The sequence below is a fragment of the Cinclus cinclus genome, chromosome 3 (assembly GCF_963662255.1).
Source record: "Cinclus cinclus chromosome 3, bCinCin1.1, whole genome shotgun sequence".
NCBI lineage: Eukaryota > Metazoa > Chordata > Aves > Passeriformes > Cinclidae > Cinclus > Cinclus cinclus.
Window position 1 is genome coordinate 45,550,287 of NC_085048.1, and position 13,728 is coordinate 45,564,014.

At 36.5% G+C, this 13,728-nt stretch overlaps 1 protein-coding gene across 1 annotated transcript in view; it reads right to left on the reverse strand.

Moving 5' to 3' along the window:
- Positions 1-13,728, reverse strand: part of REV3L (REV3 like, DNA directed polymerase zeta catalytic subunit) — a 111,634-nt gene that overhangs the window by 45,002 nt on the left and 52,904 nt on the right. Inside the window, exons 6-12 of the mRNA XM_062488968.1 lie at positions 8,532-8,626; positions 7,857-7,961; positions 6,837-6,921; positions 6,599-6,751; positions 6,187-6,305; positions 3,449-3,686; positions 318-457 (exon numbers count right to left, since the gene is read on the reverse strand). Of these exons, the coding sequence (XP_062344952.1) occupies positions 318-457; positions 3,449-3,686; positions 6,187-6,305; positions 6,599-6,751; positions 6,837-6,921; positions 7,857-7,961; positions 8,532-8,626 (935 nt within the window). The remainder of the gene's footprint in view (positions 1-317; positions 458-3,448; positions 3,687-6,186; positions 6,306-6,598; positions 6,752-6,836; positions 6,922-7,856; positions 7,962-8,531; positions 8,627-13,728) is intronic.

The following is a 13,728-nucleotide window of genomic DNA, read 5'->3' on the forward strand; positions in this document are numbered from 1 at the left end:
TAAATGATCTTACAGAATCATTACTTTTAATATCATATTTGTTTTTTTTCCATAAAACTATTAAAACTATGTCCTTTTTTGGATCATTGATGCAATAAGAAAAACAGATCCTGGTAATTCATAGAGAGCATTGAGATTAAAATACAACTGTTTTTTAATGAAGATGTTAAAAGCCTGCTTCTGCAATCTGTTGAGAACTTTTCCTTCCAATTGAAAGAAGAACTGAAAATGGTCAGCACTTTTGAGAACTAGCAATTTGATGTGAAAACGAATTATGTTATGACTCAACTTCCAAAGCTGATTTTCTATTTCCTTACCACCATTTTCATCTGCAGTTCCATCTAACTGAGGTATTGAGAGATTAGTTAGGAGCATATTGTTACTGCTCCACTCCATTTCCTCCTCCGAAGATGAATCCTCTTCTGTTGAACTTCGATGCACATTTTTGCCAGCTGACCTGGAGGAAAGTGAAGGAACTAATTGATGCATAATACTTCTATTAGAAAACACCAGGAGCCACAAGGAACATGAAACTCAATGGGGTGTGGTGCCAAGTGATTGTGTAATTTGGGGGAACAAAAGGAAGCAAACAAAAATTTTGTCACATTTCTCACTAAGAAAGTCAAAATATTATTCAATGTTATTATTTAAAGAGGCGACAGTGGTAGCAGAATTAAGCAGCAGGATTCACTAACTTAAAGAAGATTCAGGGAAGGCATTTAGATGGTTAATTTTAGTTCAATTTTACTGAGATTTAATTTCATTGCTTCAAAGTGCTTGAAATTTGAAGACTAAACCAACTATTCAAATTCAGTTTAGCTTTTAGCAAACAGATGTTTACTTTTTGTGTTGTTCTTTTTTTAATAAATCTCTACAGTATTATAACAATTATCTCTTTTGGCAGGCTTAACTAGATCACAACCAACAAAACTGTTTCATTCCACCTCTCACTGAATGTTCTGAAGTAGTTGCTGTTAATACTTAACCTGCTTTTACTAAGTTAATTGTTCTACACTGCCACGTTCACAGTCAAATTCACTGGGAAAAAAAGAAGCAAATATACAAAGAAAAGATTCTATGAATTTTTTGTGTTTTAAATGGCATGGGGGAAGGAAGAATATCATAGAAAACCACAAAAAACAAGTCCTCCAGTATATTGTAACTCTACAACCACTTAGGAATTTGATTTCTTCTTTAAAATAAAGTGGAAGAAGGACAAAATTCTTAACAGAAATAAGCAATTATGTGGCTACACTAAAGAATACAGACACATATTAAGGAACTGAAGTTTGGGGTTTTAAAATTTGTTTGTTGTTTGTTTAATACCTTAAAAGACATAAATACAAATGTTTTGAAGTTACAGGAAGGAAAATTCACAATAACCTAAATTCAGTTTACTTTTGCAGAACTCTTTTATGACTGGAGTTAGACCAGCATGAATTATATGTATGGTACCACCCCAGAAATCAGAATGTCAGCACAGAGCTAATTTAGATCAAGACAGATTTGTTAGTTCAGAAACAATAGGCTCAAATGTAACCAGATCTGGAAGCATGACTTGGAGAATCAATTAACAACCACAGCTAGGTTCAGTCTCCATGATCTAAAGGAGCATAGTTGTCCCTCTTCTAGGTTCCCAAAACATGGAAAAGCACAGCACAAAGCAATCAGCTTGATATGCAAATTAATATCAAACAGGAGATGTTTCTTCCAACCTGAATTATGCTGTAATCCCAGGTAAATCTTTGTCAACTTTAGTAAACCAAATCAGATTGGAGATAACTTCTGCAGATAACTGGGACTTCTCATTCAAGCCCATCCGTTTAGATTCCAGGAAAATTTATGTAACACACATGGTATCACCATACATGAACTAGACCAGGTCTTGGTGGGCTTTTTTCTCCAGGTCAATACAAATCTAACCCAAGCCATTTATTTCATTCAATAGGGTGTGGTTACTCCTCATAATCTAAATAGATTTTCTGAGATAATGCAAGTGAACATCCACTAACAGAAAAGACATAGTATAGATATACAAGGATGCATTAGGAAGCCATGCAGATGGGATGAGCCTGAGCAGAGTAAAGTCAGATCTATCATTAAACTCAAACCGGTTCTTCACGCACGAGCAGAATCATGCAGGGGGCAAAGATACCCATGGTTTGTGTCTGAAATCAGCCCAAATTCTGTAGAGACCTCAGTGAAACAGAACTTGCAATTCTCTCTGAACACAAGTTCACTCCCTGTGGAAGCACACGGTATATACATTTTCCCTAGTGTTTTCTGTCTGGGATTAAGGTGTAGGCATATGTGAGCAAGATATTAGTGAGACAGCTCATCAAGTCTCTTGAGTTTTTAAATAGGATTCTTTACTGCATGAAAGCAGTTAATTGCTTCAGGATCCTTCCTGACTCCTGAAGCTGCACAGTCAAGCCCATACAGAGCTATGCCTGAGCTAATGAATTCTGCAAGATACAGGTTTTCACAGTAACTACCACTAAACTGAAGTTTGATCTTAAGTGTTTTGGATGGAAATTTCAACTTTTGAGACTACTGTGAGGGGAAAAAACATAGAAAATCAAAGGTCAGATAGGAAAACTAGCTTTAGAGATCAATTATCTCTAAAACTAGGAGATTAATGAACTAAATTCTGGTTCTGTTACAACTTTAATGCACCTTTGGGAAATAAAAGAAGCATTTCTATACCTCTCTGGTTCTCTGAAACACAGTATGATTGCCATTTTTGATGCAGGAAAAAAACCCCAAATATAAAAATGCTATGTCTGTGAAGTTCCTCATACTTCAAACAGAATTATAAATATCAGAAGGTGTGCTGAAAGCAGGGGTCAAGAGAAACTGGATATAGTTGCTTTCAATGCCTGTCAGTGCAGACTGTACAAAAAGTCATTACAACCTGAGAAGGTGTTCAAGAATCTCGGCCTTAAACATATTGAAGTTGCTGACCTTTAGCAGTCAAGCAGAGTGAGCAACATTCATGTTTTGATTTAAGCTTTGAACATGTAAACAAATGGATGTTTCTTCCTCAGGTCACTTGGTTAGTCTTCATATTAATACTTCTTACATATTGACTTTAGTAAAAGATGTACAAGATACACCTTAACATTTGTATCATATCCAAGCTGTGACCTTACAAGCAAGTTACCAGTAAAGGTTTGCTTGTATTTGGACTTGTAGAACAAGAAGCCTACTTATTTTTTCCTCAAAGAGCAAACTGGAAGCTTATGTTTGGGCAAACCTAAACACCTAATCTTTATTTTCAGGTAACACTGATGATTCACATAATATCTAAACAACTTGCATTCCATCCCAAGATCTGCACAGATTTTTCCATATTGTCAACAGAGACCTCTCTACATCTCACTGGGCTCATAGTATACTTGAAAACAAGGTGGGAGGAAGGAAATATTCGGCAGAAGAAAATATGTACCTCCTTTTTTGCCCAGGTTCTTCCATGCTACTGTCCCACCTCTGGGACATTAGCAAGCTAAGTTCCATTTCTTCTTTCTCACACTGTGGCTCATTTTCTTCATCATCACTGTTCTGAGAATTTTGCCAGCTTCCAAGAGAACAATGGTGAGAGAGTGCTTTTTGATGTCCCATCTGATATCCATCATTCTCCAATCCAGCCAACAGATCAATCATGGCTTCATCAGCACTACTGCCCACTGCAAAAAAAGCCCACAGAAGTAGAATTTGTATTTTGTTCTACTTGTAAATGACTAGTTCCAGTATACCAGTAAAAACTAAAACCAACCAAAGAAAAGAAAGTCCATCACTGATTTAAAATCTATTAATTTGCTACTGTCTAAGGCAAGGCATGCTACAGAAACAAAGCTCTTTTCCTACATTATTTTTCAAATTTTATGATTTATCTTTTCTAGCTCTGTATCTAAAACTTTGTCAGCTTTCTTTATTTCTACTTCTTCTTCTACTACCACTACTACTCTTCTGATTGTACTAGATACAGTGGATGCACTTCTCCCTCTCCACTCTCCTATTACCTCCTCACATTCAGTAAATCTTCACTCTCCCCTTTAATTGTAGCTTGACTGGCAGCTTCTGAAGTATCAGTGCCTTCTCTTGCTCAATAGCTGCATTAGCTTTGTTAGATACTTTTTTCTGTTATCACTTGAGGACTTTCAATCACTGCACCTTGTGAAAAGGGATGCTGATTTTAACCAATTATTCTTCCTTCTGTTCTAACTATAAGGGTCAACTTTGGCTCCCTCTTCATGTCACTATAAGCTGTTTTATTCCATGGTTTCTCTACACACTGAAAGTTTACCTGATTTCACTCCTCTTTTAATTTTTATATTGGCTTTATTTAACCCAAGCTTACAGCAATTTATGCATGTCTCTTTTTTTACTTTTCCTTAGAAGTCCTTCCAAGTCACAATTTTTTCTCACTTTCATCCTACTTACCTATCATCTGACCTCATAACCAACTTATGACCTCTAGTCTACCAGGCATCTTTGTTACTTTTCCCTCCTTCTCTGGCTGAATCTCTACTTTCTTTCCTCAGGAAGCATCATATGATTACAATGATCTTGAGAATTATATAAAATAGATCTCAACATTGGTGAGAAAGGCACTATTCATATTTTGCAAAGGCTTCACAAGATACCATGCAACCCTTTATGACAGAAACCATCCCCTTTTCCAGAGTTTTTGAATTAATCCACTTTCAATTACACTTTCTGTTCTTGGCTCCTTTTCCCTTTGTGAGGCTCATCATTAAACTCCAACCTCTACTTCGTATTAATATGAACCTCGGGGTGCAATTCACAGTGAATAACAGAAATCACGTGGTTCACAGCTCCTGTGGTACTACAACTCTTCTAGAGGAATAGTGAACACTGGTGCAGGCTATGAGGGAGCATAAGAGACTCCAATATGCAGCATGTTACTCATAGTCACACAAGACACCAGGAATCAGCATGACAAGAAGGGAAGAGAGAAAAAAAGATCAAAAAAAAGTCGTGTAATCTCAACTTGATTACCTAGTCAATGAAAAAAAAAACCCAAACATTTCAACATTTCAATTTGGTTAAGCAATTCAAATGTAGAGTTGTAAGGCATACCCTACCTATTATTTTAGCCACTTTTTATCCTCTCAGGTCTGCTCATGTTTGCCATCTCCCACAGAATTCCTTAGAGTTCTTTCAATAAATCCAAATCCTTGCCTATAAAACTTCTATAATCAAAATCTTGCCTATTCTCTGCAAAATAAAACAGCACTACATTCTTAATCTAACTTAATCTACTTCTTTTTTTTAAGCAAGATTTCAAGGCTGTATATTGCATTACCCACAGACATATACTGTTGTCCAAGCATATACTCATACCCTATAGGCATCAAAAGAAGTGGAGGCTACTATGGTTTTAAATATTCCTCCCTGCCCCACACTATGTGGTTCATATTGACATTATATAGTATGTTTACCAAAGAACATGCATAGAGATAAACCATGAACTATGTGCTTTTCATCTCCTTTAGAGTATCTGAACTATTTCTACCTCATGTAGTTTTTCATACAAGTTCCTTTCTTGGTTTTTCATGGTTGTTTCCCCCTTGTGCCACTCACAATTTTACTGTCATGGTTTTTTTCCTCCTCTTTAATATTTTGTTTCTTGTTTCTTTGCCTTCAACCATTCTTTGCAATTAAAAATTTTGGGAAATGCTCTGCTGCAACTTGCCTAGTTACCAACTTACTATTGCCCAGTATCTCCAGACAGATCACATGCATGTTTTCTACCTTAACTGTATGAAAGACGCAGTCAGTAACTGCAAGAGTATTACGGACAGACAGTCAAAATCATCTTCATTCTGATAGTTTTAGCCTTAAGCCCTAGGAGCATAAGGAAGAGCAATACCCACAAGAGACTGCATTGAGCTGACCTGGCAAGAGGACAGGGCTTACTGAACCAGTCAAACAGAGGAGCCTCTACAAATACAGTCTTGGTAACATTTCTTAGAAAAGAAAGGGTGTGTTTTGGTGGTGGTAAGGTGTGTGTGTATGTGTGAGTGTGTGAAGTCTCAACCTGTCTGAAAAACTCCTTGAGATAAACTACTTACTTTCTTTCATGATGGGTAGCCTAAGGGAACACAAAGACTGTGGAACAATAAAATAGTCTGGAAGAAAAGACATTCCAGTCATACTCACTAAAAACTGTAGTCTGATTCAGTCTTTGAGACAAAGCCTGAAAGCACTGACTATTCTCAACAATGTTTAAAATTGCTTCTTCATTAATAACTGCATCCTCTTCCTTATCAGTATGCATCCTATTGGAGTCTAAAAGAAAAAGAAAAAAACAGAACGCGTAAAACTTCCAAGTCAGAGACATCAATACTTTATGAAAGCAAGCCATACAGAATGGAGTTCACTATGCAAGGATATTTCCATTATTTGCTGCAGCAATTTTAGAAAGGCTTACTCTAACAACAATAAAAATAAAACCAAAATTACTCTTTGGTTTTTCATAACTAACAATCACAACTTCTTTGGCCTACTTCTGTATAAACAGCCAAACCATGACACGGGTTTATGCCTAAACAATTAGGATATTAAAAAAAACTCACCTTTGCTCATCTGTTTATCGTCATGCACTTCTACCGTATTAGCTGGTGTACATGGAAAGGCTTCAGGAGAAAGTACCTCAGAATGTAGTGTTAGCTCAGCAGAGAACTCCTCTGATCCATTACTGTAATCCAACGATCCTGACAACGTTCTAGTTAATTGAAAAGCAAGTTTTAAATGCACATTTAAGGTTTGCATAGAATACTAGATTTTATGACAAATGGCTAAACACTTACACAGAGAAGTCATTTTGCTTGAGAATTTCTTTAAGTCTCTTCTGAAAAAATTTTTCACTCTCTGTTGCTGGCACAAATCCACGGTCTTTAAAATTTGAAAAATATTTGTTATTCAGTTTTACTTTGATCTCTCAACACAGAGAGCAGCTAAAATGACTGATTTTATTAGGAAAAGGCTCAAAGATGAAGTGCCTGCTAATTTTCAGTGCCAAATCTGAGGGCTGACTTTCCAAGTGTATTAAAAAAACTTTAAAATACTTCACACACTCCCACTGATCTCCTTTGCAACTGTATCAACAGAATTTACAAATCATGATGCAATTACACAAGGTGAGCATCCTAGAAAAATCAGTGAACAATTTTGAGAAGTCTGGCTTACGCAGCCTGAATAACATATACACAGAAAAAAAGGCAATCAGAAAGTAGTCTGCCTTAGCCAGGAACCTGCCTCTTTCCTTCTTGCAATCCTCTGTCTTACTTGCCAAATATCATTCATATTTTAAAAGAAATACGGCCTAGATTCTATAGAGAATAGCCTGTTCATCATGCAATTATGTTGCAGAGCACAGTCTTCCCTGTATAATGAATTTTACATAAAAATACAGGGATTTGTCTATCCTATTAGAATTTTAATCCAATGTTACCTTAGCTATAATTCTGCAGAAATTATATGGGACTGCCCTTGTGCATAAACTACAACGGAAAGCTTAAAGATAAAGAGATTTAATTTTGTTGGTATTTGAGTGTTTTCCATCACAAAGCATGCAATCTTAACTGCCACTACCATTCACTCTGTCTAGAATGCTTTGAAGACAACTGAATCATGATGTTGTTAGGCAAGGTTACATCCCCTTGCTTTCAAAACTGAAAAACACATACTGGACCATCATTAAGCCCGGAAGTGAAAAAAAACAGTACATCTAAAAACCCCTGAAACTTGATACACCAATTTAAATTCTGTCCTCTTGCTTGCTTCTCATTCAAAGTTTTGTATTAACATCTGCTTTTTATTTTTTTTACCTTGTGACTCAGGTGGCTTTATCTGAGAAGATTCACATTTCTGTCTCCGTCGCTGCTTTTCATCCTCCCATATAGCTTGCAAACCAGGGTTCCTGCCAATCTGGGCTGAAATATGCAATTATACATGAAGGGAAATCTGCCAACATGACAAAGCATTCTTTCCCCAAACTGGATTCTGACTCTTCTTCATCTCTTTGTCATTCCAGTCTGTTATTTTTTAATTGCCATTCCTGCCTTACTCTAGGATTTGGTATTATTAAAAATTAAGGCATAACTTAATTTGTTTTCTAGATCTCCTATTTGTAATCTAGATATTTGGCTTTTTCTTGTCTTCCCAACAAGTAGTATGTATATATAGGTGTATGTATGTACATATGCATACATACACACATATAATGCTGGTAATTTCCATTACTATTCTTCCCATAGGTCTGAAAACTTCTGTTACACATTAACAAAACCTCTTTATATTGCTCTGATAGGACACTATTTTTATAACCTCTGTTCTTTCAGAGTTATTTATTTTTTAAAAACTTCATAAATTTCGAGATCAACAGTTCACTAGCACTGAAATATGGATTGTGATTTAACTAAGATGAGCTTTAAAACAGAGAACTACGACAACACAGTTTCTGTTCTAGAATGATTTTACATGCAAAGTTATTAACACTTCACCTTCAATATCCAGTTGATTCAAAATGTCAGCAGCTACTGCATCCACCTCCAATTCACAGGTACTTTGTGGCTCAACACCTTTCAACATTAAAGAGCTGTGACAACATAAATACCACAGGATAATTTTATCAATACACCGAGTTTGAAACATGCATCATCATTGTTTTTTATCTGGACTAATATCTAAAATTATTCAGAACAGGAGTGACTAACTGAATGCACAATTACCAGTTCCCATCCTCACCTGCAAGTCCTTAAATAAATGATCACATCCAAATCTAATTAGGTAAGAAATCTGTATCTTCAACTTAAAGGGTTTAGCTGGGTTTTCTCTGGGTTGGTTTTTTTTTTTTTTTTTTTGTAAGGAGAAAAAGCTGGTAGATAACTCCAAGTACTAAAGCAATTACAATAATGTTCTCCTCCTTAAATACAAGATGAAATTTTCTACAGAACTAAGCCAATAGGACCAGGTGTGTAGGCGGGGTCGTGCACCTGGAAAACACAGCAGTAAAAATTTTTCTCTCTCATTCACAGTTCAGAACAATGCAGAGCACTGTAACTTTGACAACTAGTTTTGCTGGAGTTTTTCTTTATTTAGCCTATTGAGTAAGAAAGACAACCCCAACACATGCTGAACTAAGGATAACTGGCTTGATGAAGACTTAAAATTAGAAACAGATTCAAGATTGCTGTACAATGATTTGGTCACCCACTTTCCTGCTGTGCCATTTCAGATCTGCAAACGTCAATGACCTTCCACCTGCTGCTGTCAGTGAACAGATTTTAAGGGGTCTATGGAGGAAGCTAACAAACAGAAATTACCTCCCAGGTTTATTGTAAAAGTCTGTTTACCCTTAAAAATCTTTTAAGGTAACACTGAAAATCCACTTCAAGCTCTTCAACTTTCTATAGGGCCCGTAGCAGTAGGACAAGAGGTGATGGTTTTAAGAAGAAAGAGGGCAAATTTAGACTAGACGTACATAAGATTTTATTTTTTTTTTATAATGAGGGTGATGAGATGCTGGAACAGGCTGTTGAAAGAGCTGGGAGAAGTCCCATCTCTGGAAATATTCAATGCCAGGTTACAGAGCTCTGAGAAACCTAATCTAGTTGAAGGAGTTCCTGCTCATTGCAGGAGGGCTGAACTAGATGACATTCAAAGACCTCTTTGAACCCAAACTATTTTATAATTCCATGCACACTTTTCAAGACAATCTTTTCAATCATGTCCCTCCATTCCTAGCCATGCCATCAGCTGAGAAACAAGCCCATAATATGTTCAAAGTAAGTACTTTTCATGTCATGCACTTTGGGTATTCATTCATCAAAGGATTCAAACAGAGCTTTGCCTGCACAGTGGGCAACAGGAACTGCAGGCAAGCTGAAACTTGTATTTTAATCCCATAGTAAGAAAAAACTGCAAGATCACTGGGAAACAAGACTGAGGGAAGAGGCTGCATGAATTGTTAGCTCCCTTTACAGAATCAAAACACTTCTGGGAACAAGCAAAAAGGGACCATGATACAGAATGGTCAGTGGTATCCAAAATGTGGTATAGACTTGCCTTGACTTGTCTGGAGGATACAAAATCAAAGATCTGAGCTTCCCACTTTGACTAATTTCCTTTTTTAAAATACAAGAAAAAAACCCAAAAGCTAATGGGGGTTGGGGGGAAAGACTGGAAGTGTTTGAAAAATTTAAGAAAAAAATGTGTTTTAGTGCCCTATTTCTGATGAGTTTGTTTGATGACTAAAACCATTAACTTAAGCATTTGCTTTTCCTCTGACAATGATAGCTTTCTATTGTTTACCCTTCATTTAGCCAGGAAGTTTTGTCCAAAAAATCCAGTGCCATGTCTTGGTTTTCCACATCAAGAGTATGGCGTGTGTTTTGAGAACTGATCAAGACCAAAGACAAAACTGGCCAAGAGCTTCCCAAGTAATCAATTTTCTTACTTATAAGAAGCTTTAATATAGATTTCTCATGTAAAAAAAATAACACTAAATCCAACATTGCTGAATTGAAAACAAACCAGTAGATTTTAATGTACTTAAGTATTTTTCCATAGTAATATTAATTTGAAGCATGTTCTTCGTCTGCAACTCATTTAAACAATTTGAGCAAGTACAAGGAAAAGAGTTAGCTCATTCTGCCCAAGCTCTAAATCAAACAGATATGAGGAGCCTTTCTGTCAAAAACTACAGTATTTCAATTTACATGGCATATTATTAAAATTAAAAACACTGAGCTAATATAACAGGCCTTTTCCGAAACAAATCTAGGATTTATCATTATAGCTGTCATTAACACTCATGATGAAGGCAGGGCTAGCAGTCAAAACTGCACACTTTAAAGATTTATGTGGAAGCTAATAAAGACACCTGACACACAGAGTAAATTCTTCATTAGACTTGAAAAAACGTCTTCCCAATAGAACTGGTTCATTAGCTTGGTGTTTAACATCCTTGGCAAGGTGAGCTGTTAGACACTTGCACTAGCTGAAGTCATGGCAGTAGCACTACAAGCTTCTGCAACATTCAGGTAAGCCACAAAGGCCAAGAAGTAATTTGTTCCCACTTCAGGAAAACCCTTGAAGGGCATATGAAAGCAGAGCAGCTTTAATTGGCCCTTCTAACATTTTAATTTATGTTGATTAAAACAAAAACATGAGGTAGCAAGGGGGGAGTACAAACTGTCCTGAAGTATAGTTATTAAAAATGGTTAAATGTTACATATGCTCCAAACATGCTGCTTTGGGAACTGTTTCATCTGAGTATTGGCAATAGCTTGGTCAGCCTCTAGGTTTGGTGCTTCTGGTCACCTAAAACAAATGTGTGCAACATATCGGGAAAATACACAAAGTACCCATATCTCCCATTCTCCCTGATCAAGACATTTCCCTAGCAGCTGCAGTGCTGTTTTTAGCAGGTGAGAAGCCAGCATAAAGAAGTCAGAACATGTCTAGTCTCCCAGCTGTAGTTAATTGAAAATATGAAAACTACTTCATGTCATGAACAGTTGTAATGTCTTGGAAGATATTCAGAAGTGGCCCATTTGATACAGATTGCTTTCTACAACAGACTAATCACCTGCCTCACATCACATGCACCAGTTTTGCAAAGAAAAGTAGTGGTTTAGGTAATGCCAAAACCATGATTTGAGAATATCTGTACTAGAACAAGGTTAGAAGAGATGAATTAGCAAGTCCCAGGCAAAGCTTTTCACAGCATCCATGTTTCATTTTGTAAGAAGAAATGTAAAGAGAATTGTTCACATGATAAAACCTGTAATACAGATATATGAAAGACAGGGTTAAGTGAAGTAGTGTAGAAGCAGCCCAGCTGCAGGACAACAGAAATTTACTCTCAAAGAACCAAGATAAATCAGAGTTGCACAACACTGAGTTGCCATGGCTAGGCTATTTGGGATACTCATACCAGTTAATTTTAAACTGCCTTTACACACCAGGTGAAAAACTGCAATAAAAAACCATTTTGCTTTAGTATTAAAAACTCCAAATACATTATTTTGAGAACAGAGAAAATGGTCCTTATTTTTGAGAAAGTAATAGTTTGTTCACACTGTCCACTGAGATAAAAACTAAAGGATGAAACTTGTGCTCAAAGAAACTACCAACATTTGGATTCTCAGACATTGAGGCAGGAATTCAGGCTACATTTTTTTTAAAAAATGCTCACTACATACAGCTAGGCTAGATCAAGCCCCTTAAAAATACTGAAGAATAATCAACAAGGTCAGTATCTCAATTCACCAATATTCATGACAGCCTAAGGAAACAAGTTCTGTAATGACCACATCTGAGGTATTTGTAAAGTTAAACTGAGCACAAGAGACAAAAACTAACTCCATGGAGAATCTGAAAGGTGTTATTCAACTGTGCTGATAAGGACTCTAAAATTTGACATAATAATTTTCCATGCTCTGTTCATGGCAAGAAAACATGCCCTTGTTTTCAGGATGTTCAAGTGACTTAAATAATGTGAACATTATATTAAAAAATCAAATAGCTAAATAAAAACATGCACAGTCTGACAAGCGAGAAAAGCAATTATGACAGTCACAAACCTAGCAAAAATCTGCAATATTACATATCTGCTAGACTGTGCAGAAGTGTTATTTGTCAGATCTCTCTACTTCCATATAAAATAGTGCCTAATAGCAAAACTAGGATTAAAAAAAAGAAAGTGTTTCTCAAAAGCATTCTCCCAGTCATTCTGCTTTTAACACATCATGTCCAAGTGGTAGACTTGACTGGCAGATAGTCTGATATTTACCAGAAAGTTCTCTCAGTGGAACTCACAGAAGTGTTTCATCATTTATTATCAGCTGCCTGAGTGGGACAACAAAATGTGTCTCATGTCCAGAACTCCCGGTGTCAAAAACTGTTGGATAGCTTTACCAGGTTGAAGTGATTGCTGCCTCTTTTAGGGTATGTCTTGTAGATTTCAGTGCAGTAATACTGGCAAGTATTATACCTTACAACATCAGGGATTCTTGGGAGATTCCTAGAGATTTTGGTCATTTGTCTACTTGATAACAGAATCACTCTAGAATTACATTTTAAAAAAGTATCAGGTTTAATACAGTGCACTTATTATAGTAGCAAGTCAATAATTTGGAGATTTGCCAGGAGCAAGACAGGACATGGCTGGGTTGACTGCTGTTCTTAGTAAGTGGCCAAGTAGCAGGGTGCTCTCTAGCATGAAAGAGGGAGTTCAATCACCAAGAAACTTTGGCATACTTCTCAAATGTTTTTTGAAACAAGGAACCATCACTAACATTTACTCATGCAAAATGCTGCTCATGTTACACATGTGACTTTTAAATACCTTCCAGGTATGCAGAATTGTATTTCAACCGGGTGATATACTGTGTTCCAAAGTCAAGAAATGCCCAGACACTGGCACTGCTTGGTTAAACAAGAGAACTTGTTAACTGCCACTTACAGCAAGGACTTGGCAGATACAAGTTGGAGTATCTCTAAAATGTATTCATAATGTACACGAAGGATGATGGGTCCAAACAGACATATCAGTTACCAAGAATACAAGACAGGCCTAGAAATTCTGTGGTCTCAAACAACACTTGACTGTCCTTTCCCTTCTTGCTTTTTCTTGACAGAACAAGTAATAATGTAAGCATACAGCTGAAAGGTATATCACATAAATCTTTCCTT